Source organism: Balaenoptera physalus, assembly GCF_965194825.1.
Source record: "Balaenoptera physalus genome assembly, chromosome: 9".
NCBI lineage: Eukaryota > Metazoa > Chordata > Mammalia > Artiodactyla > Balaenopteridae > Balaenoptera > Balaenoptera physalus.
The window spans coordinates 50,563,205-50,590,785 of NC_138888.1; the positions used below are offsets into that span (position 1 = coordinate 50,563,205).

At 42.3% G+C, this 27,581-nt stretch overlaps 2 protein-coding genes and 1 long non-coding RNA gene across 11 annotated transcripts in view; 1 reads left to right on the plus strand and 2 right to left on the minus strand.

The window, feature by feature from the left end:
* Positions 1 to 115: 115 nt before the first annotated feature.
* Positions 116 to 3,440, minus strand: SMPD2 (sphingomyelin phosphodiesterase 2). 2 transcript variants are annotated; one of them, XM_082475356.1, is made up of 10 exons: positions 2,920 to 3,440; positions 2,619 to 2,715; positions 2,427 to 2,503; positions 1,979 to 2,072; positions 1,741 to 1,830; positions 1,414 to 1,496; positions 1,154 to 1,286; positions 955 to 1,059; positions 620 to 773; positions 116 to 512 (listed from the first exon to the last, which is right to left on the minus strand). In XM_082475356.1, exons 1-10 carry the CDS (start codon positions 2,967 to 2,969, stop codon positions 130 to 132), a joined length of 1,266 nt encoding a protein of 421 aa, XP_082331482.1. In that variant the 5' UTR covers positions 2,970 to 3,440; the 3' UTR covers positions 116 to 129. The 2 variants fall into 2 exon arrangements, with proteins under 2 accessions (XP_082331482.1, XP_082331483.1); XM_082475357.1 differs by having other exon boundaries at positions 116 to 509; positions 2,920 to 3,437.
* Positions 3,441 to 3,557: 117 nt separating this feature from the next.
* PPIL6 (peptidylprolyl isomerase like 6) overlaps positions 3,558 to 27,581 on the plus strand; it is a gene marked incomplete at its 5' end in the record, with an annotated part of 37,319 nt that continues 13,295 nt past the window's right edge. For 2 of the 8 annotated variants that reach the window (XM_082475426.1, XM_082475429.1), the window contains 6 exons: positions 3,563 to 3,751; positions 6,488 to 6,583; positions 9,706 to 9,894; positions 12,985 to 13,047; positions 13,152 to 13,299; positions 23,023 to 23,079. In XM_082475426.1, coding sequence (XP_082331552.1) covers positions 3,563 to 3,751; positions 6,488 to 6,583; positions 9,706 to 9,894; positions 12,985 to 13,047; positions 13,152 to 13,299; positions 23,023 to 23,079 — 742 coding nt within the window. Of the gene's footprint in view, positions 3,752 to 3,809; positions 3,902 to 6,487; positions 6,584 to 6,728; positions 6,802 to 9,705; positions 9,895 to 12,984; positions 13,048 to 13,151; positions 13,300 to 23,022; positions 23,080 to 27,581 lie in introns of those variants that run through there. The other 6 variants (XM_082475428.1, XM_082475432.1, XM_082475427.1 and 3 more) reach the window with 6 other exon arrangements.
* Positions 3,716 to 27,581, minus strand: part of LOC309667181 — a 42,618-nt gene continuing 18,752 nt past the window's right edge. The window contains exons 2-3 of the long non-coding RNA XR_014267590.1: positions 26,758 to 27,004; positions 3,716 to 3,847 (exon numbers count right to left, since the gene is read on the minus strand). This is a non-coding gene — a long non-coding RNA (uncharacterized lncRNA). The remainder of the gene's footprint in view (positions 3,848 to 26,757; positions 27,005 to 27,581) is intronic.

Genomic DNA, 27,581 nt, shown 5'->3' on the forward strand with positions numbered 1-27,581 from the left:
GGTGGGGGAGTGTGCAGGGAGGGCAGCTGTGTAGGAGCCTGAAGGTCTACACTGTGACAATCACACCGACCCTTGGCCCCAATCACTGCCTCTACAAGGAAAAGGGCAGCGCCACCAAAGTGTCAAGCTTTATTGTTCCTCTGCTCTGTCTCCCTCCTGCTGCCCCAGGAGCAGGGCTGGCTGGGACTCTGGGCCCAGGTCCTGGGCCTCCCTTGCCCTTCCCAGCACATGCTGGAGCTCGGCTCGGGCCCGACACAAGCCCTTGGCCTCCTGCACGTGGAAGAGATAGAATGCACCCGCCCCCAGCACCAGTCCTACACTGGGGGTCCAGAGCAGTACAGCAACTTCCCTGATCTCTCCTCCAGCCGCCAGGGCACACAGCAACGCCAGGAGAAGAAGCCCTAGACCAATCACGTAGCCAGCGATGGTGGCCCACCAGCGACCTTGAGCCATGCCCTGGTCCAGTTCTGCCCAGGCCTCCCTTAGCACACTGATCAGCGGCGACCTCTCTGCTGGTCCAAGAACAAAGCGGGGCAGTGGGGAGGGAGAGTGAGGGTCTGAGGGAGGGATGGGGCTGCCCCATGGGGAAGGGCCAAGGAAAAGGATGGGGCTGACTCACCATGGGTAGGGCTGGGGTTGTGCTGGGGGGGGCTGTGTCTCACACACAGAGTAGCCATCAGTGCCTCATGATCAGAGAGGGGGCTGCCGCTGTGAGGCTCGTGGCCTGTAGTAGTTCTGAGTGTCTTACAGGAGATGTATAGCCCAGACACCGCCTAGAAAAAGAGCCAGAGAGAAATTTCTGTGAGCGCCTTTCCCAGAGAACCAGTTCCTAGGTATCCCATTCTCTAGCCGCCACTGATAAAAGACTAGACTAGTTGGACAAAGAATCAGGATAGGCTGGTGAGCCATGAAGAGAGACAGAGGGTGAAGGCATGTTGCAGGGAGAGGCCTGACCTTATAAAGCACATAGTCGATGCGGATACCCAAGGGGAATTGCTCTAGCTCCTGCCGGTTGACGTAGCAGTTCTCGGGTACCATCGTACAGCCTTCTTCAGGGCCCTAGGTGAATAGGGGGTTGAATGAGGATGCAGGGGAAAGGAGGAGGGAGAGAGGCTGGGGGTGTAGGTGAGGCAATAATCAAGCAGGTCCTCACCTTGAAGTCCCGAGTCTCCAGAAAGGCATCATGCAGTCCCGTCCACTCCTTCAGCAGGCGGCAGCCCAGGTCCTTTGGGTGCAAGTTGAGGTCCCCACACAATAGAACCACATCAGCTTTCTTGGACGTGTGGCTGGGGGAACCAAGATGGTGAGGCAGGAACTCTTCCCTCATCAGCTCTGCCCTAAAAGTGGGGCCTTAGCCACCCCTCGGTTCCTGGACCCCATCCCACTTCCCCTGTCGAGCCCAGGCTCACACACTGGATGAACTGGGCCAGTTCCCAAGCTTGGGCCACACGATGTGCTAGGTAGATGTCCTTCTGTCGATTGTACTCGGCATGGAGCTGAGCAAGATAGAGGAGACAATTGCAAATGAGACTGAGGGTCCCAAGGGCAGGAGTAAATCAAGCTTGGGTCTGTCACTTGGCACGCTGCTTGGTAAAATATGTGTGAACCTTGCCTACTGGCCTTAGGAGATCCTGCCGCCACACCTCACCCCAAGGCAGCCTGGCTAGAGGAGGAGTCCCAGCTCTCCCTCCCAGGACCAGGCCGCCTGTCCCAGCCTTAAGCACTGCCGGTCTCACTCACATGGGTCACGTAGGCGTTGAGCACCAGTCCACCCAGATGGAGCACCAGCAGCCCCACGGCCTTCCCACAGAACCAGTCACCATGGTGGATCTGTAGGCAGGAGGGGGCGGGAGCTCAGGGCACTGCTACCCTCTTTCTGCCCATCCCCTGCAGCCCTAGGAAGGCCACCTCCTTTACCATGTGTTAGCGGGCGGCGGGGTGGGGAAGGGAGGTGTAAGAGGTCAGAGGTCAGGCTCACCATGTAGGGGTAGCCATTGAGAGTGAAGACGTGCTGGGTGAATTCCTGGATTGGGTGTTTGGAGAAGACACAGAGACCACTGCCGATGATGCCGCTGAAAAGCCAAGTCCTAGTCAAGAGCCGCAAAAGCAGGGAGAGAAATACCCAGCCCCTTTCCCCTCCCCCATCTCCCAGCTCTTATCAGCTACTTTTTTCTCCCTCTGCTGCTGGTAGCACCCCAGATCGAAGCTCAAGGCGACGGCTTTTACGTGGGCTGACAGGATGGCCTGATGATAAATTTGATGACCTGAAGAGATAGATCTTCCTCATTCCACCTTCGTCCGCTCCCACACCCAGAAAAGAGGACGCCGGGGAAGAGGGAGGCGGGCGCAGGAAGCACGGGGAAGGGCTGGCAGGGCCAAGGGCCTCCAGCTCCGAGACCAGGCTTCTGGGCCAGTGGGCTTCTCACCTCCTGAAGTAGTGCGCTGCTGGGTAGGCGGGCAGCAGCTTCTGCCTCAGGTACTGGAAGTCCTGCTCGCTCCACACCTGAGGGGAGGGGTGATGATACCTGCCGGCCCTTCCCCCAGGGCGGGAGCCCCCGCCCGCGCCCCAGCCGCCCCCACTCCCGCCGGGCCTCCACACCAGGTCCGCGCGGCCCCACCTCCTCCAGGAGAGCTAGGTCGAAGCTCTCCCTGTTCAGAAAGTCTCCCAGGCGCTTCACGCGGTCGGCCCGGTGCTTGCTCAGGTAGGGAATGCCCCTGAGGACGAAAAGCGCAGGGGAGGTGACGGCTGGGGCGCTCGGGCAGCAACGGCCAGGTGCGGGCCCCGGAGGGAGGGGTTGCCCCGCACCCCGCACCCCGAGGGGTAGGGCAGGGGAGCGCCGTGGCCCGGCTGTGAGGAAGGCCTCCTGCCTCTGGCGAGCGAGGCGGCGGCCCCAGACCCGGGTCGGCGGGCGCACTCACCAGCAGTTGAGGTTAAAGACCCTCAGTCGCAGGGAGAAGTTGGGCTTCATGGCGGGGACGCTCGGCGGCGCGGGACGGCTCGGCTTCCGCAGCGACGGCCGCGTTGGGGACAGCGGCGGGCGGGCGGCCTTCCCCGCGGGGCACCGCGCACAGGTGGTCGCCCTGCTTCCGCTCTCCCGGGAAGGCCGCGGCCCCGAAGTGCACGCGCCCGGGGACTGACTCCCGCGTTACCCGGGCAACCGGCCGGCTGGCCCCAATCTGGCTGCGCGGCAACCCGGAAAGGCGATCTGCGGTGAAATCAGGCGCTGACGGGCGGCGACTACCGCGCTGGAGGACCCTGGGCTTGGGGGTCCCAGAGGAGGTCGGGGGGGGGCGGGGGCGGCGGCGAACAACGCTGAAGCACGCGAGGCGTGGGGTCCCCGTTCCTTTTCTCCGAAGCTCGTCGCTGGTGGTGGCCGCCCACGCGTCCTCTCCAGCCTCTCGGCCGCCTCCACAGCAACAGGCACAAAGTTGAGGAAAGGCCGGGCCTTCGCCGACCGCCCCGCCCCCGGCCCCCTCCTTCCGGCGAGCGGCGGGGGCAGGGCCGCGCGGTTGCCCTGGCGACGCGCTGTGTTTGTGACCCGCGGAGTCCCCGCCCGCAGCCATGGCAAGCAGCTCGCAGACGCCGCCCGAGCAGCCGCTGCAGGTGAAAGTGGTGGGGCTCTTCAAAAGCTCCAGCTTTCAAATTGCGAAGAGCGCCGCTGAGGTAACCGCGAAGAAACCACAAGGGCGGAAGGCCCGTCCCGCTTCCGGTCGTGCGCCTCCTGGTGGCGGGGGTCGAGGTTCAGGGAGGGTATGTCCCGGCCGGGATGGGCTGTCTCTGGATGGATCTCAGCGTGCAGAGGGCGAGGGCCGGTCCAGGCGGGAGTTCCACTTCGAGAAGGGCTACCTTTAAAGGGAGATCCGAGCGAAGGGATCGTTCAGAACCTTGTTGGGAATAAAGGTGATTCCTACCTCTACATTAACACACATTTTATCCCACATTAATTTTTAACTGAAATTACAGATTTTAAAACTTTGTGAAAAAAATGTTACCATTATAACTAGCTGATTTTTTTACAAACTCCTTTCCCAAGTGATTTTTGAAAACTATTCATTCGGGGAGGGTTTTTGTTGTTGTTGTTGTTTTTCTTTAAAGTTTCTATAGCAGTCACTGCATTCCAATCGAATTAGGTGCTTACGGGATTTCTTAACAAATGACCCACAAGTGCTTTGGAGAATACAGACATTTCTTTGTAAACATGCAGAACAATGTAAAACGAAAAACACTTTAAGTAACTGGAAGAAATAGGCCAGGTCAGTAATGCCGCAGCATTCCTAAAACCCGAATGCAGCAGAAATGTAGAAGTGTATAAAACGTTGAAATGTAAAATTCAGCACTTCTTTGGGGTTTGCTCCAGAAATGCTGTTGGAAGATTATGCCAAGCTTCTCTCCTTCAAAACCCCACTAGACTCCAGGACAATGCCTTATTCATGTCTGTATCTCCCTAAGTACCCAGCTGGATACTTGACACAAAATGTTCCCAAATAGAAGAAATCTTAAGAAATTCCTAACTTCTTACCTGCTCCAAGTTCACAGAGTTAGTTTGAATTTAAATCAAGTCAGGAAATAGTGACTAATCTGTGAAATAGGTAAAGTTTACATCAAGATGAAAAGAACAAGTGATAAGAAGTCTGTGAAAATGATACATGGACCATTAAAAGAAGTAGAAATTATGGACTGTGTTAGCTGGGCTGATAGGATCAGCAAAGTTATATGGCCCAAATTGTATTTAATAAGTGTGAGGGATTTTTTTTCTCTTGTTTTTCTTAGCTCCTTTTCTGAAGGCACATGTTTTCTCCACACTGTAGAGAAGATGTTGGCAAATTTTTTTTCTGTAAAGTCCACATATAAAATTATTAGGCCTTTGGAGCCATAGGTTCTCAGTCATGACTACTCAACTCTGTCCTTGTGCAAAAGCAGCCACAGACAGTATGTAAATGAATGGTGGTTTTCCAATAAAACTTTTATTATGGACACTGCAATTGGACTTGCATATAATTTCACAGGACATGAAATGATTCTTCTTGTGATTCTTTTTCAACTGTTTAAAAATCTAAAAATTATTCTTAGTTCTCAAGTCTTACCAAAACAGGCAGTGGGCCAGCTTTGACCTGCTGGCCACAGTTTGCCAGCCCCTGTTGCAGAGGACACTAAGTCAAGAAAACAACGTCTTTATTATATTAATAATGTTAATTTTCACTTTCTTAAGTTTTGCCTACTGTAGCTCTACTTGAATATGAAAATATATGAATGTAAATTCAGTTAGTTCTATGTTAATAAAGGATCCTTGAATATATTTCCAACATGATCACTTGTGAGCAATCCCTGATGCCTAATTAACTGAAAGATTTAGATTTATAAAGAGTATTACATAATGTAGTCCATTCTGGAACAAATTATGAAGAAAGCATGATTAAGTATGCTTAATTTGAAAACTACTGGGCTTATTAGTTATTCCAGATGGTCCCTCAGAAACAGCAGTCATCCTGCACGACTGCCTCAGACAGAGCACAGACACTGGAATTGAGAAAAAGGACACATCAGCTGTTGGGTGGGTACAGCAGACTAAGAAGGAAATGGCCAGATTGCTGTTGCCCTCTTCTGGTCCCAAGGCAGGGTACACCCACATCCTGGCTTTCTCCCCCTTGGACTATCCACCCTTGATGAAGCATGCCAAGCCAGTGTCCCCTTAGACCACAACAGAAGTGGCTAGATGACACTTTTCCCTGTTGGTCCATTTACTTCTCAGACCTGCTCAGAAAGGTGATGCCTAACTGTTACTGCCTCAACTGCCTTCCCTCCTTGCTTTAGGAGGAGGCAAAGTGTAACATAACAGGAACCAAAACTTTTTTTTTTGACAGATGTTGTTAACCAGTAAGAATTTTCTCTGATTCATACAGACAAAACAAAATACATTAAGTCAATACATGCTCAATGTCTAGACCAAAACACATTTAATATTTACTTCTCTTTTTCCCAAGGGGTATAACCACGACAATATCCTTTTGGTCATTCTTCATATGTCAGTGAATTAAAGCAATAACATTTCTTTATTTTAGTTAAAAGTATCCATAGATCCACTGAGGTTTAGTAAGAGTTTAATTTAGGGAAAAACTGGTCCTAAAAGAACATGGCAGGTCATGAAACTACTGGCATAAACTCACTTGTACATTTGTTTATGCAGTTGCTACGTGTGGATGGTCCACTATGTACCAAATATTGAGGCCAGTGGGAAACTAAGACATAGTCTTTGCCCTCAAGGAGCTTATTCTCTTCAGATGAGAGACCAATTAGTATGACCTGGGGAGGGACTTACTGGAGGTAAGCACAGGGGCCTCTGGGAGCTGGCAAGGGGCATCTAAGCCAGACTGTGGCTTGGGTGTATGTTGCCTAAAACTTCCTGAAGACCCCATAAAAACTGGGGGGAATGATTTCTACTTTAAAAGAGAACTTACTCTAAAATAATTATTCTATTTTGAAACCTAGAGTCTGAAGAGTAATTATCCATCCAAATTTGAAGACCCTATAATAGTTCCTGTTCAAGAATTTGCATGGGATCAATATCTACAGGAGAAAAAAAGGGTAAAGGATATTTGGGGTGTGGGAAATGAGCCAAGTTTTGCCTGATTTATTTACATATGCATTGGTTTGGAAAAACTGAAGCAGTAATTTTGATACAACTAGATTTTATTTCTCTAAATTATGCACTTTTCCTAAATTATTTCAGTCACTTTACCAAGCTGATTTTAAGAAAGAGTCAAACATTTACAGAATTTTCTTTTGGAAAGCATATGATAAAGGTAAGTTTTAAACTCTCAGTGCTGCTATTTACTCCTGCCCATGGCTACCCCTCTTTCCCGGCATATCACTTACTCATACTTCCTGTGACACTCGGGCACTCAGGTTACTGTGGTCTGGCACTCTTTTTGGCCCTAACTCTGGAAGGTTTCAGTGGTGTCCAGCACAGATATAGCAGGGGAGCATGTAGGGTTGCCTAGGGGAGCTCTGATGGTAGGCGCCAACTTCCCACAGGGTAGCCGTGTCCTAATGGAAGCTTCCTTCTCTGCATTCTCCCCCCTAACAGTACCCTTGGAGAACTCCAGACCCTAAGGCTGGCAGAGCTTATCCAGGGATGGCAGATTGGTTTCCTCTTGGGTGCCATCCCTGATTAACTGGTAGTGCTGCCTGGAACATGTGGCATCCTGGCTCAGATACAGCTCATGTTGGGGGGCAGGCTAGAATGGGTACGCCTCCTGCTTGTCACCCTTGGCCCAGTCCTGTAGAGTCCCAGTCCTGGCTTCCCTGCCCAACTCCATCTCTCAGTGGCTGATGAGATCCCATTTCCCCTGACCAGAGCAGTTTTGATTGTCCTGTGCTAGATTGCACAAGGATGTCCTGTGATTTATCATGCAGATAGTGCGGCTTTACTTCACTCTCTGCTCAGTCACATGAACGGTGCAAGACTGAGTCAAGAATACCATATGTTAAGTCTCATACCATTTTCACAGCCACAGTACATTTTCATTATATAATTCAAACAGAACCATAACAAACACTTACCTATGGTGCTTATTATATGCCAGGCACTATTCTAATGACTTCTATAAATATTAACTCTAATCATTACAACAACTAGGGTGACCAGTGGTCCTGGTTTGCCTGGATCTGAGGGGTTTGCTGGAATGCACGAATTTCAGTGCTAAAACTGGGACAGTCCTAGGCGAACCCAGACAGTTGGGCACCCTACGTAAAACAGTATGTTTTTCTTAATTTTTATCACCAAACTTCCTAAACTGCCTATTGTATCGTGCTCTCCACCTACAGGAAGGCCATGATTTCACGCTTCGTGGTTTGCACCCATTCCTCTTCCGTATTCCCACCATACTCTGAAAGACTGGTGTGGATTCCATTCTGCAGTTTCTGACCCTTGTCAGCCTGGGTTGCTAACCTTGAGCTGTTTTGTGTTCTCTTCCTCTGCTTTTCTCATGGGGCCTGAATGAGGCTTCCTAGGTCATCAATGCTGCTTCTTCCCACATATCCTTAACTTCTGTCTCCTCCCTCATCTCCTGGATACTTGCCACCTTAACCTCTTCTTCCTCTTCAGGCCAGCTTTTTGTTCTCCTTTCACATAAGCATTGTCTTATGTTATACATAGTGCTTCTTAGCACATTTGAGGTTAGTCTGCACTGGCCTCACTGCTTCAGTATAATGTAATGCCAACCATGAGGGATGGCTTCAGAGCCTTTGGGAAGGCCCTTTTTCCCCCTCCAAAAAAAGGCAACATCATACATCTTAGTGCTGGAAAGCCCTAGAAAACATCGGGTCCAGCCTGCTATCTTGAGGCAGGCGATGAGGGCTCCTCATGTATAGAAGACACCCAGACAAGGCACGTAACCTTCAGCCTCCGAATAAAGTGTACCTGCTACTGCATTTCTCCTACCAGGGTAGCTAAAATATCCACAATTAAACTTTCCCTCCCCTTTTTAAAGTTTTGTGTCCCGTAAAATGTGAGAACCCTGATGAATTTCAACATTCCAGGGAGTACTGACCCATAGGCTCAGCGATTCACAGTTCAGCATGAACAAGTTTAGGAAGTGAGGAATCTGAAGCGAGCTCCTCCTGAGAGAAGAGCCGGGAATGGAGCACGCTGGCAGCTGAAGGCAAACCGTTCCCCAAACCGGCGTTTCTCCAAGTGCGGTCTCCAGACCAGCCGAAGCAGCAGCGTCCCATGGGATGTTGTTAGAAATGCAGATTCTCAGGCCCCATCCCAGAATCAGAAACTTGGGGTGGGGCTCAGGAATCTGTAATTCTGACTGCCCACTAAAATTGGAGAACAGCTGTCCCAGATGATGCATGGCTTTGCCAGGACTGGCACCGGGTAATAATAAACCAGATCTACTCAGAGGCCACATTACTCAGTGGCCACACACTGAGGTTTAGGAGGTTGGCTGGCGGTGCTGTATGGATGAAAACACCAATGCACTTCATTCTGAGGGGCTTAGGGCTTAAAAGTGTTAAGAAGGGACTTCCCTGGTGGTCCAGTGGTTAAGACTCTGCACTTCCACTGCAGGGGGCGTAGGTTTGATCCCTGGTCGGGGAACTAAGATCCCGCATGCTGCGCAGCCAAAAAATAAATAAATTACTTGAGTTAAAAAAAAAAAAAAAAAATTGTTATGGAAGAGGTGAGTTCTCTTCCTCACGGCCCCTGGCGTGCCCCGCAAACTGCTCCTGGGCCTCAGGAGGCATTTCCTCACCTGGTCTGATTTCCCTCCATCAAAAAAGCATTCTTTCCATCCTTCCCATTGAAAAACATGTCTTATTTAGGACCCCTAACCAACTATGCATACAGTAAAATGTGCTTCAGAAATGAAGCTAAAGGACTGCATTTTGTTTTCAAATTAATATAACAAGTATGCTATGCACATAGACTTTTATTACCAGATTACCATCTATTTTCTAAGATCGTACCATTTTAAAGATCACTGTTAGGTCATTCTTTGATTTCAACACCGTCAGAGTCTTGAAAATGTTCTTAACTTCCCTTTGAGAGCAAAAAATATATTTTCTGAAAGACGGCAAAAAATATATTTTTTAAAGATTCAGCCCTAGGGTTGATTCAAGCTCTGGCTTGTGGGTTTAGCTAGGTTCCCCTCCATCCCTACCCCCACCCCCCTTTACCTTTTTTTGGTCCTTTTCCTTTACAGGAACTTAAGAATGAAATCTGGGAATATTCTTCCTATGTGATGTGTTTTATTAACGATCAGCTCCTGGGTGATGCACTTGATCTTCAGAAATGGGCCCACAAAGTGTGGGATATAGTTGATTTTAAGCCTCCTGCACTTTATGAAGCACTTACTATGGATTATTCTGCCAAATTCTTAAGAGACACGAAGGCAAGTTGCACTAATTTTTTAAAGGAAAATAGTGGAATCTTTGAGCATTTACATTGATTGACCATTAATTACTGATAACCTAGCAAAGGGAATATAAAAGAGTAAGAGACTAGGTTAAGTTCTCAATGACCTTATGATCCAGTTGCAAGGGATTCATGGCAGGGTTTGGCTTGGTGGTGTGTAAAGCAAGCCTATCTCACAGCAGGCAGATGGCACCGGGAGAAGATCATCCCTGTTCAAACATTCCTACTCCCCGCTAGAAGCTTATATGCATTAATTGTCATCTATTTAAAAATATTAAGACCTTCCCCCTCAGAGAAGGTCAAGCCTATCCTTCATTCACCTTTAGCATGAAATATTTTAATTAATACTTTCTAACAACCTAAGTGACAGCTACTGCACTAGAGAATGGCAAGTTTGAGAAGGTGACGTTTTAAAGCATGACACATAGTTGGCAAGAGCAGGACTAGACAAGCTATGGCATTGGGGAGGTTTCCAATGGCAGAGGACAGTTAGGAAGTGTGAGGTCCAGAGAGCAAGAGACCGCCATCAGGGTGGAATGTCAGTAGAGGTAAAAGTATGTAATTTTGCTCAGAAACCTTGTAGCCAACAGTTACCACATGCTGAAAATTATTTCACGCCCATGGTGGCCTGTGCCTACATAAAGCCCCAGTGCTAGGATCTGAGTTGTGCAAAGGCAAAGACCTTGTCTCGTTCACCCTTGTTCAACCACTGCCTTGAACAGAATCTGAAACATTGGAGGTGCTCTGTGAATATTTTGTTGAATAAACAATGCACTTGGAAAATGCTTGAAACTCTAGGGTGTGGGGAGGAAGTTAACATTCATAGCAGTTCATTCCCAAAGGGACAGGAGTCTAGAAGTACATGGTGTACTCTGGGAATGGCAGGGGACAGCAGGGAGGCCAGAATTAGTGGGAAATGACACTGGGAAAATGAGAATCAGTCAGGATTCTTGGTGCCAACAGTACCAAGCTGTTCTCATTAACTTGAGGAGAAAAAGTATGTATTAAAAGGATGTTGGTAACCTCACAATTGACAGGAAAGCTGGAGAATCAACTTTGGAAAGCAGGCAGGAACCAAGGGAGACCGGGCAGCAGGAAAACATGGCCAGAGTCACGCCCCAGGAATGTGCAGCCAGGATGCTGCCACGGGTGCCCAATGGCCCTAATGCTGCCTTCACCGAGCATAACTTCTCAGCTCTCCTTGGGTCTTTGTCACTTCCTAGACATCTAAGGCCCCGGGCAGGAGCACCTGACTAGTCGAGCTCAGGTTATATGCCCACACCCTGGCTCACACATAGCGGGGAAAGAGAGGAGGTTCTCCAGAGGCTGGTGCAACCTTGTGAGGAGTTTCTCAAATAGGAAAGGTGCTTAGATGTTTAAAAAAAACAAAAAACAAACAAACCCCAAAACCAGATCCACTAGAGAAAGGTTGAACTTACTGTCCTCTCTTAACCAGTTAGTTAGATTTCATCCAGAAGGAAGCAAGCCAACAGAACTTTTCATCAAGAGTATGACATCATCTTCTTTGGTGTTTCGGAAAAAATTTTAGGGCTGTGACCAAACAGGGTACAGTGGGGAAAGCTTGGTGGCAGGGCGGCCATTTGGAAATCTGCTATAGTAGTGTGAGCTAGAAATAATGACAGCCTGAATTAATTAGTGGCAGTAAGGAGAGAGGACCCAGATTCGAGAGAAAATCCTTGGATTTTTTCCACAGAGGCTAGATTTTTTGTGCTGAGTAAAACCCAGGGACTTGTTTACTTCTGGTTTGGAATGATATAGCAGACAATTAGGTTTGGCTGCTAGGTGACATTATTTGTGTCACAGTCACTTACTCTCTTTTCATTAGAATTTTTAGAATTATCTACTCTTGACAACCACATAAAGATAATATATTGATGCCCAGGGAAGTTTAATGATGTCTGAATGGACTCACTCACTTCAGAAATCAATTATGACTTGCAATATGTCCTTTTTCCTCCTAAACCTATGAAGTTTACTATATTATGCCTCTTATTCTAAAGTTATAATATTCTTTTATAATTAAGAACTTGTAGTACAGAAGCTTAGAGGCACAAACAAATTAATTATAATAAGTATGGATGTAATACTTCATTCCTGGATGCCAGATATTACAATACTATTTCAGTCTTTTAATTAAAAAAAAAAAAAAAGCTTAGAGCGACATAAAATAATGATAGTGATACAACTAAAAGTGATTTCATTTATGCCTCCTAGATTCTTAAGAAATAGGGCAGGGCAAATTATGTATTTGTTAAATCAGGCAGCATTTTTATATATGAGAATGGTGCCTAAGAGTTGAAATGTATTCCATTAGATGTGTTCTGCTCCCTAAATGAATGCTACTGTGATGGAGAACGGTGTTTTCACTTTGGATGCCTCTTTGTAGGGCTAGACAAGGGCTCACAAATGTTAGCTGTCTCTACAAGAAAGGATGTCAATTGAAAACAAGAGCTGGGGGCATCTGGGAGTATGAGGTCATGAATGAAATAACTCAAAAGCACAGCATCCTCTCTTCCCTACCCCTGGTATGGTACCTCCTATTCATATAGTGGCCTTATTTTCCTGCTCAGAAAGACTATGGCCTGGCTCTACTCAGCTAATCTGTGCAGTCTCTGAAAATCCAGAACACACAGTAACCAAATCCATGGGCTCATGTTGGATCTTTTCCCAGAATTACTCAGGAAAGAAAAGAATTCCCAGTCTGCTGCTTTTTCCAGAGGGAATGACCAGTGTTCCTTTCCACACCCAGTTTGTGATGCAGTGGATATCTAGGCCATGTGCTGTCAGTCTTGTATGCTAGGTTAATGTGATTCAGAGCTTTACCACTTAAGGGTTTTAAAAAGCATGTTATTTAGGTAGTAAAATTTTGGTATAATGAAACAAAGATCCTTAAGTCATTCTTTTAATTCTGCTGTTACATTATCTACTGTTAATGCTGTCAATCATCTTATCACTGAAAACATTATTCTATTATATTTTTGGTCATTTCTAAAATTTTCTGCTAAAACACTGACCTGCATTACCTTCTTCTCTCTAATTTTAATAGCATAATTTTGTGTTCTTGGACATTTCTATTGATTTTTATCCAATTGGAAGATTGATTTTTGAGGTAAGAGGTTTTTGGTTGTTGTTTTTTAATAAGTTGGGGGGAGTGAGAATCTCTGTCAAAATGTTAAGTTTTTAATCTTTGAAACCTTTTATCTTTATTTTTAGCTATATTGTGATACATGTCCCAAAACATGTAAAAATTTTCAGATCCTGTGCACAGGAAAAGCAGGGTTTTCCCAAAGTGGCATCAGGCTACATTACACAGGTTCCATTTTTCATCGAGTGGTACGGAATGGTTGGATACAAGGAGGAGGTGAGTTTAAAAGCTTAAATACAACTTAGTTGCAACATTAAATCAAAATGTCCAAACTTTTGTTTATCTGCCTTTGTGAAATTCATATAGAATTAGATATATTTAATATTAGATGTTATATATATATTTAAAGGATGTTTTATATGGCCAAATGATGAATTAAGATATTCATACTCTTTTAAAAAATTCCCTATTAAACTAAAGAAATCTAAAGTGTGTTACCAGGAATACTCCAGGTTAAAAAGTAATACAAGAGAGTAGGATAGAGCAGAAGCAAGAAGAACTACAATCCTGCAGCCTGTGGAACGAAAACCACATTCACAGAAAGATAGACAAAATGAAAAGGCAGAGGACTATGTACCAGATGAAGGAACAAGATAAAACACCAGAAAACCAACTAAATGAAGTGGAGATAGGCAACCTTCCAGAAAAAGAATTCAGAATAATGATAGTGAAGATGATCCAGGACCTCAGAAAAAGAATGGAGACAAAGATCGAGAAGGTGAAAGAAATGTTTAACAAAGACCTAGAAGAATTAAAGAACAAACAAACAGAGATGAACAATACAGTAACTGAAATGAAAAAATATACTAGAAGGAATCAATAGCAGAATAACTGAGGCAGAAGAACGGATAAGTGACCTGGAAGACAGAATGGTGGAATTCACTGCCATGGAACAGAATAAAGAAAAAAGAATGAAAAGAAATGAAGACCAAGAGACCTCTGGGACAACATTAAACGCAACAACATTCACATTATAGGGGTCCCAGAAGGAGAAGAGAGAGAGAAAGGACCTGAGAAAATATGTGAAGAGATTATAGTCGAAAACTTCCCTAACATGGGAAAGGAAATAGCCACCCAAGTCCAGGAAGTACAGAGAGTCCCAGGCAGGATAAACCCAAGGAGAAACATGCCGAGACACAAAGTAATCAAATTGGCAAAAATTAAAGACAAAGAAAAATTATTAAAAGCAACAAGGGTAAAACGACAACATACAAGGGAACTCCCATAAGGTTAACAGCTGATTTCTCAGCAGAAACTCTACAAGCCAGAAGGGAGTGGCATGATACATTTAAAGTGATGAAAGGGAAGGACCTACAACAAGATTACTCTACATGGCAAAAATCTCATTCAGATTTGATGGAGAAATCAAAAGCTTTACAGACAAGCAAAAGTTAAGAGAATTCAGCACCACCAAACCAGCTCTACAACAAATGCTAAAGGAACTTCTCTAAGTAGGAAACACAAGAGAAGAAAAGGACCTACAAAAACAAACCCCAAACAATTAAGAAAACGGTAATAGGAACATACATGTTGATAATTATCTTAAATGTGATTGGATTAAATGCTCCAACCAAAAGACACAGGCTTGCTGAATGGATACAAAAACAAGACCTGTATATATGCTGTCTACAAGAGACCCACTTCAGACCTAGGGACATATACAGATTGAAAGTGAGGGGATGGAAAAAGATATTCCATGCAAGTGGAAATCAAGAGAAAGCTGGAGTAGTAATGGAGTAGCAATACTCATATCAGATAAAATACACTTTAAAATAAAGAACGTTACAAGAGACAAGGAAGAACACTACATAATGATCAAGGGATCAATCCAAGAAGAAGATACAACAATTATAAATACATATGCACCCAACATAGGAGCACCTCAATATATAAGGCAAATGCTAACAGCTTTAAAAGAGGAAATTGACGGTAAAACAATAATAGTGGGGGACTTTAACACCTCACTTACACCAATGGACAGATCATCCAGACAGAAAATTAATAAGGAAACACAAGCTTTAAATGACACAATACACCAGATAGATTTAATTGATATTTATAGGACATTCCATCCAAAAACAGCAGATTACACTTTCTTCTCAAGTGCACATGGAACATTCTCCAGGACAGATCACATCTTGGGTCACAAATCAAGCTTTGGTAAATTTAAGAAAACTGAGATCATATCAAGCATCTTTTCCAACCACAACGCTATGAGATTAGAAATCAATTACAGGGAAAAAAATGTAAAAAACACAAACACATGGAGACTAAACAATATGTTACTAAATAACCAAGAGATCACTGAAGAAATCAAAGAGGAAATCAAAAAATACCTAGAGACAAATGACAATGAAAACGTGATGATCCAAAACCTATGGGATGCAGCAAAAGCAGTTCTAAGAGGGAAGTTTATAGCGATGCAATCCTACCTCAAGAAACAAGAAAAATCTCAAACAAACAATCTAACCTTACACCTAAAAGAACTAGAGAAAGAAAAACAAACAAAACCCAAAGTTAGTAGAAGGAAAGAAATCATAAAGATCAGAGCAGAAATAAATGAAATAGAAACAAAGAAAACAATAGCAAAGATCAATAAAACTAAAAGCTGGTTGAGAAGATAAACAAAATTGATAAACCTTTAGCCAGACTCATCAAGAAAAAGAGGGAGAGGACTCAAATCAATAAAATTAGAAATGAAAAAGGAGAAGTTACCACAGACACCGCAGAAATTCAAAGCATCTACAAGCAACTACTACAAGACAATAAAATGGACAACCTGGAAGGAATGGACAAATTCTTAGAAAAGTATAACCTTCCAAGACTGAACCAGGAAGAAATAGAAAATATGAACAGACCAATCACAAGTAATTAAATTGAAACTGTGATTAAAAATCTTCCAACAAACAAAAGTCCAGGACCAGATGGCATCACAGGTGAGTTCTATCAAACATTTAGAGAAGAGCTAACACCCATCCTTCTCAAACTCTTTCAGAAAACTGCAGAGGAAGGAACACTCCCAAACTCATTCTACGAGGCCACCATCACCCTGATACCAAAACCAGACAAAGATACTACAAAAAAAGAAAATTACAGACTAATATCACTGATAAATACAGATGCAAAACTCCTCAGCAAAATACTAGCAAACAGAATCCAACAACACATTAAAAGGATCATACACCATGATCAAGTGGGATTTATCTCAGGGATGCAAGGATTCTTCAATATATGCAAATCAATCAATGTAATACACCGTATTAACAAATTGAAGAATAAAAACCATATGATCATCTCAACAGATGCAGAAAAAGCTTTTGACAAAATTAAACACCCATTTATGACAAAAACTCTCCAGAAAGTGGGCATAGAGGGAACCTACTTCAACATAATAAAGGCCATATACGACAAACCCACAGCAAACATCATTCTCAATGGTGAAAAACTGAAAACATTTCCTCTAAGATCAGGAACAAGACAAGGATGTCCACTCTCACCACTATTATTCAACATAGTTTTGGAAGTCCAGCCACGGCAATCAGAGAAGAAAAAGAAACAAAAGGAATACAAATTGGAAAAGAAGAAGTAAAGTTGTCACTGTTTGCAGATGACAGGGTACTATACATAGAGAATCCTAAAGATGCCACCAGAACACTACTAGAGCTATTCAGTGAATTTGGTAAATTTGCAGGATACAAAATTAATGCATAGAAATCTCTTGCATTCCTATACACTAACAACAAAAGATCAGAAAGAGAAATTGAGGAAACAATCCCATTCACCATTGCAACAAAAAGAATAAAATACCTAGGAATAAACCTACCTAAGGAGGTAAAAGACCTGTACTCAGAAAACTATACGACACTAATGAAAGAAATCAAAGATGACACAAACAGATGGAGAGATATACCATGCTCTTGGATTGGAAGAATCAATATTGTGAAAACGACTATACTACCCAAAGCAATCTACAGATTCACTGCAATCCCTGTCAAATTACCAATGGCATTTTTTACAGAACTAGAACAAAAAATCTTAAAATCTGCATGGAAACACAGAAGACCCCAAATAGCCAAAGCAATCTTGAGGAAAAAAAACGGAGCTGGAAGGATCAGACTCCCTGACTTCAGATTATACTACAAAGCTACAGTAATCAAGATAATATGGTACTGGCACAAAAACAGAAATATAGTTCAATGGAACAGGATAGAAAGCCCAGAGATAAACCCACACACCTATGGTCAACTAATCTATGACAAAGGAGGCAAGGATATACAATGGAGAAAAAACAGTCTCTTCAATAAGTGGTGCTGGGAAAACTGGACAGCTACATGTAAAAGAATGAAATTAGAACACTCCCTAACACCATACACAAAAATAAACTGCAAATGGATTACAGACTGAAATGTAAGACCGGACACTACAAAACTCTTAGAGGAAAACATAGGAAGAACACTGTTTGACATAAATCAGAGCAAGATCTTTTTTGACCCACCTCCTAGAGTAATGGAAATAAAAACAAAAATAAACAAGTGTGACCTAATGAAACTTCAAAGCTTCTGCACAGCAAAGGAAACCATAAACAAGATGAAAAGACAACCCTCAGAATGGGAGAAAATATTTGCAAATGAATCAACGGACAAAGGATTAATCTCCAAAATATATAAACAGCTCATGCAGCTCAATATTAAAAAAAAAAAACAACCCAGTCAAAAAATGGGCAGAATACCTAAATAAACATTTCTCCAAAGAGGACATACAGATGGGCAAGAGGCACATGAAAAGCTGCTCAACATCACTAATTATTAGAGAAATTCACATCAAGACTGCAATGAGGTATCACCTCACACCAGTTAGAATGGGCATCATCAGAAAATCTACAAACAACAAACACTGGAGAGGGTGTGGAGAAAAGGGAACCCTCTTGCACTGTTGGTGGGAAATGTAAATTGCTACAGCCACTATGGCGAACAGTATGGAGGTTCCTTAAAAAACTAAAAATAGAATTACCATATGACCCAGCAGTCCCACTACTGGGCATATACCCAGAGAAAACCATAATTCAAAAAGACACATGCACCCCAGTGTTCACTGCAGCACTATTTACAATAGCCAGGTCATGGAAGCAACCTAATGCCCATCGACAGATGAATGAATAAAGATGTGGTACATATATACAATGGAATATTACTCAGCCATAATAAGGAATGAAATTGGGTCATTTGTAGAGACATGGATGGACCTAAAGACTGTCATACAGAGTGACGTCAGAAAGAGAAAAACAAATATTGTATATTAAGCCATAGAATCTAGAAAAATGGTACAGATGAACAGTTTGCAAGGCAGAAATAGAGACACAGATGTAGAGAACAAATGTATGGACACCAAGGGGGGGAAAGCGGGGAGGCGGGGGTTGTGGTGGGATGAATTGGGAGACTGGGATTGATATATATGCACTAATATGTGTAAAATAGATAACTAATAAGAACCTGCTGTATTAAAAAAAAAATTCAAAAATTAAGAAAAAAGTAGGATAACATTTTTTTAACCGAAAGATAATTTTAAATGCTCACCTAAAAAAAAAGTGTATGTAGAAAATACAGTGCTTTTAAGAAACATACTAAAGGTGGGAATTTGAAAACAGAATGAAAGAAAAACAGCTTATTTCTCACCAAAGATGTTACATTGTTACAACTGAAGTAAGATCTAAAGCATCTTGGTCTCCATCTTTGCTTTCTGTTCAGGTCAGTCCTTTGGCTTTACACAGACTAGGTGCCTGATTAGCAGCACAAAATTAAATTTGGAGGCTTTTTAGGAGATATCCCATAGGGAGCAATCAGGCTGCAATTTAAAATTAATTGGCTTAGTGTGGAAGGCGATTTGCTTGAACTTGATGAAATATGCAGGGGCTTAAATTAATAATGTTTCATTATTCTTCTATAATCTGGAACATTCTGAGGCTGATGAGGAGGAAAATGTAGATTTAATCCAAGCATCTTGTATGTAAATCAACTGTTTTTTCTTCAGTTTCTCTAAAATGAGATATCACCAATACTGTTTTCTAACCTAATTATTTTTCACTTTATATAGTATTCATCTTCATATGTCAATATACATAAACACATAAAATGTTTAGGGTCTGCCTAATTTTTCATCATAGTGCTATGCCAATTTAATTAATTTCACATTAGTGAACATTTAGACTGTTCTCCATTTTTTGTTAGTATAAAACAATCCTCAAGAGGGCCCATATCGGGACTTCCCTGGTGGCGCAGTGGTTAAGAATCTGCCTGCCGGGGCTTCCCTGGTGGCGCAGTGGTTGGGAGTCCACCTGCCAGTGCGGGGGACGCGGGTTCGAGGCCTGGTCCGGGAGGATCCCACATGCCGCAGAGCTGCTGGGCCCATGTGCCACAGCTGCTGAGCCTGTGCTCTGGAGCCCGAGAGCCACAACTACTGAAGCCCGCACGCCTGGAGCCCGTGCTCCGCAACGGGAGAGGCCACCGCGGTGAGAGGCCCATGCACTGCAATGAAGGGTGGCCCCCGCTCGCCGCAACTAGAGAAAGCCCACATGCAGCAATGAAGACCCAATGCAGCCAAAAATAAATAAATAAATAAATAAAATTTATAAAAAAAAAGAATCTGCCTGCCAATGCCAGCGACATGGGTTCAAGCCCTGATCCGGGAAGATCCCACATGACACGAAGCAACTAAGCTCGTGTGCCACAACTACTGAGCCTGTGCTCTAGAGCCCGCGAGACACAACTACGGAGCCCGTGCACCACAACTACTGAAGTCCACCCGCCTAGAGCCTGTGCTCCGCAACAAGAGAAGCCACTGCAATGAGAAGCCCGTGCACCACAGCGAAGAGTAGCCCCTGCTCACCACAGCTAGAGAAAGCCCGAAGCAGCTAGAGAAAGCCCAAAGCAACTAGAGAAAGCCCGAAGCAGCAACGAAGACCCAACGCAGCCAAAAAAAAATATTAATTTAAAAAAATAATAAAAAAAAAAGAGGGCCCATATCAGTGTCTCCTGATACTTAGTTCAGTGTTGACTGATGTGTTGGGCTTCCGGATGCTGTGTTCTTCTTTGTTTTGCTTTTGGCTAGACCTCCCCTCACCGCTGTGAGCCCCAGAGCAAAATTTGGGAAAAGTAGGCCATGTTACTTGTCTATTTATTTGAAGTAAAATTTCCAAATAGTAAGTGTATAGGTCTCAGGCCATGGTTTCAGATCACAAGGCAGTGATGTTTAAGGACAGTTTGGAAAAGAAATTCTGGTTACTAAATTCAAATCCAAACTGATACATATAAGTTGTACCATGCTAGATAAGGCATTTGTCATCTCTGAATAAGTGTCTTAATCATAATTATAATATCACAGGTTGTGGTGAGGATTCAGTGACATGGTATATTGAAAGTGCCAAGCTTTTTAAGTATTCTCTTCCTTCATATGTCAGATTCCCACAGGGCTGTGAGTAGAATTTCGGAGTACAGGAGCTAAGTGTGGTTTGGTGCTGTGCCTTAGGATGCTTCCGGGCACTACTGCTCGCCCTTTGGGACCAACAGGCCCAACACAGCCTTCCTTCTCCCGCAACCCCATCTCATCTTCTGACCCCTCCCTCTTGCTCACTCTGCTCCACACATTCGGCTCCTTGCTGTTCCTTAGCACATCAAGCATATGTGTGCCCTGAGGTCTTTTGTTGTTTCTTTTGCCTGAGATATCTACACCCAGCTATTCCTCCATGTTTGCCCTTGCATCAACCCCTGATCTGTTTCTGATTTTTGCTAAGAGTTTATCTCAGCAGGGACTACATGACCACCCTATTCAAAAACTGCCACCTTCCTCTCCATATACCTCTCCTCACCCCCTTCTCTGCTGCTCTCCTATCCCCTTACCCAGCTTTATTTTTCTTCCTAGCACTTTTCACCACTGGACATACTATTAATATTTCTTTGTTAACTGATTTATTGTTTCTTTTCACTAGAATATAAGTTCCATGTGGGCAGAGATTTTTATCTATTTTGTTCACTGTTACATCCTCAGGTTGGAGAACAGTGCCTGGCATATAGTAGATGCTTTTTAAGAATTTGTTAAAAGAATGAATGAATGAATGAACAGGTAGTTAAACAGGAAACATACATTCTGTTCATTTCTGAAGTATGAAGTTAATGAAGATACCAAGTTATTAAGCCACTTTGGCAGTTACTAAGCCTCTTTGTGGCTCCCATAGGCCTACTGCCTTTAGAAGGATCTCTTGAGAAATAGTTTAATACATTTTATCATCATCATGGTCATCAGAATGATGGTAAAGATGATAATGAGAGGATACATTCCATAAGTGTTTGATGCTGCACAATAATAATGGCCACTAATGAAGGAGCATGACGCTCTGCCAGGCACCACACCATGTGCTCTCCCTACATGACTGCCTTTAACCCTCAGAACTACTTGGGAGGCACTTCCCATTATCCCTGTCTATATAGATGAGGAAACAGTTTTGGAAAAGGTAACCAACATCAAGATTGAAATCAAAATCATCTGACTTTGAAGTTTACTTTTAACCACTATTCTGCATTGCTGAATTTGTTGTCAGAAGTATAGAAATAACATTAGATATCCAAAGCTGAATTCAAGGGGGTGGGTTATGGACACAAAAAATATTAAATACTGATTGAAATGGTGTCAATATAAAATATTCACCTGGGAGATCTAAAGCAAAGGGCAAGAGTAATGGCAGGTGTTGGAGACAGAGAGCAAGGGAGTGTCACTGATGTTTACATAAGTTAGCAGGGGAGGGGAATCACCTGGGCAGATTTGCCTGAGCTGAAGGAACTGGTGCTAGAGGACATTCAAGTTCCGCACGCCTGGATTTAGCCTGGGGCTATTGCAGCAGGCTCCTGAGAACAGCCATAGGCTGGGGGTTGAATGGGGGGCGGGGCGGGCAGAAGTATCAGGCAGAGTAGTTGGAGACTTAAGGTTTATCAGTTAACTTCTGAACCAGCTTTAGGAATAGTATAATTTAAATGCTATATGCCCCTGTCCTGCATAAATTCTCTCCCCATGCTTGCAACAGATTTCTTTAAAATAGCACAGACTCTTTTATTATAGATAAAGCACTCATATTGAGTTTAAATGGCACAGTCCTTCAACAGTTATTTATTGCGCACTATTCAAGGAGGGTGGTCTAGAGAGCTGAAGGAAGTAAAGGGGGTGATGGGGAAAACACAGACCTCAGAGACCTCTAGTTTCATTAAAGCTAGCTTTGCTTCCCTGGTAGCTGTGAATCGATAAAAAAAATAACTTGTGCATGGAGGATTTTTATAGTAGGATCATTGCCTAAGCTAAAATATGCATATAATGCATATAATGTGAAACAAGTCCTATAAATACCATTTTTTAAAAACCTCATTATATTACAAAGGAACTTCTTTTCTAAAATACCAGATAAATGAGTTATCACCATAGGGCAAGGAATAAAAATTTGAACATTAATTCTTTTTAGCGTATCTATTTTTATTCTTGTGTTAAAAAGACCTTACTGTTCCTATTTCATCCTCTCAGCTTAATCTTTCCATTTTTCTGAAAAGCAAGATGTATCATGGAATAACTTGTGAAATAAGCAGAATTTATATGAACACACACTCTTTAAATCGTGACCACAATTATAATTTAATACTTCATCATTTCAAAGGTTTTGCATTAAATTTAACCTATTTCAGAGTTATGAGGGAAAAAAATGGGATCATGAATGTAAAAGTACTTACAAAATACAAGTGAAATCATTATAGAAATATTTTCATGGTATAGATATTGAACAATTAGGTAACTTACTCTAGTTATTGTTATAAGTGGAATCATAATTTAAAGCATTCTTTCCCTGCCATTACTGTATTCTCTTTTTTAGTCTCAGAATGTTAATGTTTATTTATTGCTGTTTCTCAGATATAGTTGCTGGAAGAGGAGATGGTGGAGAGTCAATTTATGGACCAACATTTGAAGGTATGTATCTTTAAATTTTGTCAGTCATATTTTATTTATTTATTTTTTGGCCGCGTGGCACGTGGAATCTTAGTTCCCTGACCAGGGATTGAACCCATGCCCCTTGCACTGGAAGCACAGAGTCTTAACCCCTGGACTGCCAGGGAGGTCCCTGTCAGTCATATTTTAATTGATTATTCAAATTTAACAGGACTGGACGATTTCACAACCCAAAATAAGATAGTGTTTGGGGTAATATACCACAAGTACACATACTAAAAGTGGGAGTTTAAAATAGGGTAGGTGGGAAGGCATCCCAGTCCAGTTCAGAACAGCTTTGTACATAAAATTTTTCACTTGCCTAATTATGTTATTTCTTTAGGATAAGTTTCTAGAATTAGGATTATAGGGGTAGAAGGGAATTTATATTTTTAAGGTTTGTACTTTGCCATGCTCACACTTAGAATTGGTACCTTGATAATCATCCTACTAAGACTGCTGTTGGGGATTCTGGGAAGATGATAGTGGTGGTGGCATAGTTCTTTAATTTTTTGAAATCCCAACATACATACAGACAAAAAAAAATTAGATAGGAAAACTAAAGACCCATGGACAACACAACAAAACTAGGTGACAAGGTATCTACATGAATTCCAAATATAAACAGGTAAGGACAAACTACCAACAGCCACAAAATCTGCATGGTATCAGCATGTGTGTGAGAGAAAGCAGGGCATCTGACAGAGCTGAGAGTACAGAACCCCACAATAGGCAATAGCAGGTGAGTGCATGGAGCCCCTCATAAGACTTGAGGAGGCTGGAGCAGTCTAACCTCTGCGAACCCTCAAAACCGATCTGAAAGGCCTCTCTTCCAGGACAGGCCCTCACTGAGGAAGAAGTGCTGGGAATGGAATAAAAATTATGCAGCTATCGGGACAACATTGATAAAGAGGGAAAGGCAACAGAGTCAGGAAATCTCAGAAAGCAAGTTACCACACAGCTGAACAACACATGAAAACAGCACAAGAGGGAACTTTGTGAAGTTAGGAAAACTACCTTCCTTCTAAAGCCACACCTACTTCTAAACATTGAGGAATACTAATTTTACATAAAATGAAAGTTGCATTAAAAAGCAGCAGAAATTTTCATGATTATTTAAGAAAAAAAAAAAAGGAGCACAGTAACATCGCTACAGATAATGAAAATACCCTAGAAAGAAGGCTCACAGAACAGAGCAAAACTTTAACAATTTCAAAACAAGCTAAAAGACATGAAGACAATGATACAAGACAGGAAAGAACTCATAAATCAAAATGAGGAAGCTTTAGACATGAGGTTACAGAACTAAAGAAAAGAATTAACAATAAAAGAAAATTTCAGAAATGAACAAATTAGAAGGAATACAAGACCAAATAGGCAGTCCAGTGGTTAAGACTCTGCCCTGCCAATGCAGGGGGCATGGGTTCAATCCTCGGTTGAGGAACTAAGATCCTACATGCTGTGTGGCATAGCCAAAAAATTAAAAAATAAGAGAAGTAGAAGGTAGAAGAAGGAAATTTTTTTAAACCAAAAAGAGATGAAGAAAGATAAAAAGGATTTACAAGAAAGTGATAAATATTAAAGATAGAAAGAGAAGATCCAGCATACAGATGATAAGTATTCCTAAGGAATTAAACCAATGCAAGGGAACGGAACAAACACTAAGAATTATAATTAAAGAAAACTTTCCTGAAATAAAAAAGGATTTGATATTCTATATTTTGTTTTGGGTGGTGATTACACAACTATACCCAACTGTCAAAATGCATCAAAGTGAACATCTAAGATATATGCATTTTACTGCATGTTTATACCTCAAGTAAAAAGTATCTGTTTAAAAACTTGAAACTACTTACTGAAAGAACACACAGCTACCGGACAATACTGAACCAGAACAACCAACACCAGACATTTTTTACTAACGTTATTAGATACTAAAGAGAAAGAAAAAAATTCCTTGGGCAGGTAGGCAAAAACAGCAAGTGATTTATAAGGGAAAGAAAAGTACATTATCATCATACTCTTATGCCAGAAGAAAATACAGTAATATATTTAGGATGGCTCAAGGAAATGAAAAGTGAACTGGGGACTTTATATCCAGTCAAACTGAATTTGAATTATAAAGGGCACACAGAGTTATCAACATGTAAAACTTTAGGGAATAGTGTTGTCATGAGTCCTTCCTGAGGAATCAGTGACTGTAGCATGAGTTTCATTCAGCCAAATTACAAGAGGGACCCTGAAAGAAGAACTGGTAGTGAGCATTAATCATACAGTTACTTATAAAACTAAAATTTAATGAGGATTAAAAGGGTGAGAGTATGGTATACAATGACTACATGCTTAGTCTAACAATTTTTTTTAAATGAAAGAAATGGGGAGAATATATGCAAAATTTTAAACTATTTTCAGTAAATTTTACTGGTGATGGTATTATTAATATTATTTTGAGATTGTTATATATATAATGTAGGAAAAAACAAGTAAGTAATTATGGGAATTTCTAATTTCATCATTTCCTGTGTCCTTGAGAACTGGAATCTTCAATGTGGAAGAAAGGAGATACAGATGAAATACGATAGAGGTTAATAAGTAAAATATTCCATAGTCCTGAATTTGAATTGGAAATATCACTTTAAACTCAAGAAGTATCATATCTGTATCTATATCTATATCTATATCTAATCTATACCTGTATCTATAGTTCTACCCATGGAATTCATCTGTAAACAATGACCAGCCGAGTAATGACATACACTCCTGGAATTTAGATTGTTGTTTTGAAATGTCATTTCTTGATTAAAGAAACCAGGGCCTCTGGGACAAATGGCAGATTCCAGTTCTGAGACAGGAAATTTTGAAATGAGCCTGGAACCTCAGTCATGCTATCATGGCATCAGATAGCCAGGAGCGCTATTAAAGATTTACTGGGGTCATGGCAAAGGGCTCAGGAGCCAACTTGAAGAGTCTCTCACTGGCCAAAGATGAAATTATTTGAATAGTAATTACAGTTGATTGAAACCCAACAAATATTTTAAATCCATGAGTTCATAATGATATTATATTATAAAATAAAACCTACTTGCTCACCTCTGGGGGAATGATAGGAAATGAATTCATTATCTTGAAAACTGATAAATATAGGTAAAGAATCAAGCATTTATCTTGCCTTTCCTATAGGAACTATACCAAACTGTAGATAAGGGGAAACATCTTGTTATAAAAGTATTCCAATTAATAATGAAAAGGAAAAATAAAATTAGAATGTCACCATTTTGCTGCCTCCAGGGAAATAATGGATGTAGGCATTTGCTGCATCAGCTAACTTCACAAAAACAGAGGCAATCAGACAGTATGAGCCTTCTGTTGAGAGGACACACTACCAAAGGGACAGAACAAGAGTCTGATGAAGCTGTTGGACCTAGCTCCCAATTTGCGAGAAATGCAATCAGTTCTGCTATAATGTGTTCTTAAAAATCTCTGTGCTATGTAAAATCATGCAATGAAAACCACAGGACTTATGACAAAACTGAGGTAAAAAAACTTCCTCGGTGACACATTAATAAATAAGTTAATAACCTAATAAAAACAGTAACACAGTTTTATATATATTATGTGGTCAAGAAATACATCAGTACCATAATAAATAAGGCACTTTACCCTGAAAACCCCTTGACATCTGTGGAGGTGGCATGGGAAGAGCTGCAGCTTGTGAGTGATCTTGAGGTGGCGGAAGGAGCATTCTCTGCAGCCAGAGGGAAGCTGTAACTCCACATGTGGGTGGACGCAGCTCATACGTGATGACGGATGTGGCTGGTCATGTCTGAGGTGTGTGTGTTCCTGGGTAGCTAGCTCAGTTCAGCAGAGGCAGTTTCCTACATTCGCCTGGTGGTTCTCCTGGAGGGAACTGCATTAAAGCAGGGGTGAGATTCATCATGCTCAAGTCATTCCCTCCCTAATATATCAAACAAGGTGAAACAATCTGCATCTTCAACACAAGTATTAGCACAGAACCCACAGGACAGGGAACAGAGAAACCTGTTGAACTGCACCGTGTGCGCAATCGGCAAACTCTGGCCTGGGAGAAATTCTAGAGGTGAAATAACTTAGGTTCATTAACAGATAAAGTGTAAAAAAAGAAAGGGATAGAGGTAGAACCTGTGGAGGGAAGGCTGGCAAAGTTCTTTTTCTTGAATGGTGGTTAAAAGGGTATTTGCCTTATAATAACTTTTAACAATAATTAACAATAATTCTAACTATAGTGTTCCATGGCTTTTTGTGTCTATATTTTAATACAATGAAAAGGTTTAAAAAAATAATATTCAATCAATGGCCAAAGGAAAAGGGAAAAGTAAAAGCTAGTTTTCCTTCTAAATTCATGTGGAGACAGCTTTATCAAATGAAATCATGCAAGTGACACCACTCATTTATTTACTCATAGAACTTTAAACTCTTAGTTAGGTGCCGACATGGTACTAGGACCT

Bases quoted from the DNA above. Each gene is read 5' to 3' on its own strand.
- SMPD2 (XM_082475356.1), bottom strand. From the start codon at position 2,969: ATGAAGCCCAACTTCTCCCTGCGACTGAGGGTCTTTAACCTCAACTGC. The intron at 1,831-1,978 runs GTGAGCCTGACC...TCCTGCCTACAG, and splicing joins TCAATGGCTACCCCTACATG to ATCCACCATGGTGACTGGTT. The intron at 513-619 runs GTGAGTCAGCCC...TTCTTGGACCAG, and splicing joins CAACCCCAGCCCTACCCATG to CAGAGAGGTCGCCGCTGATC.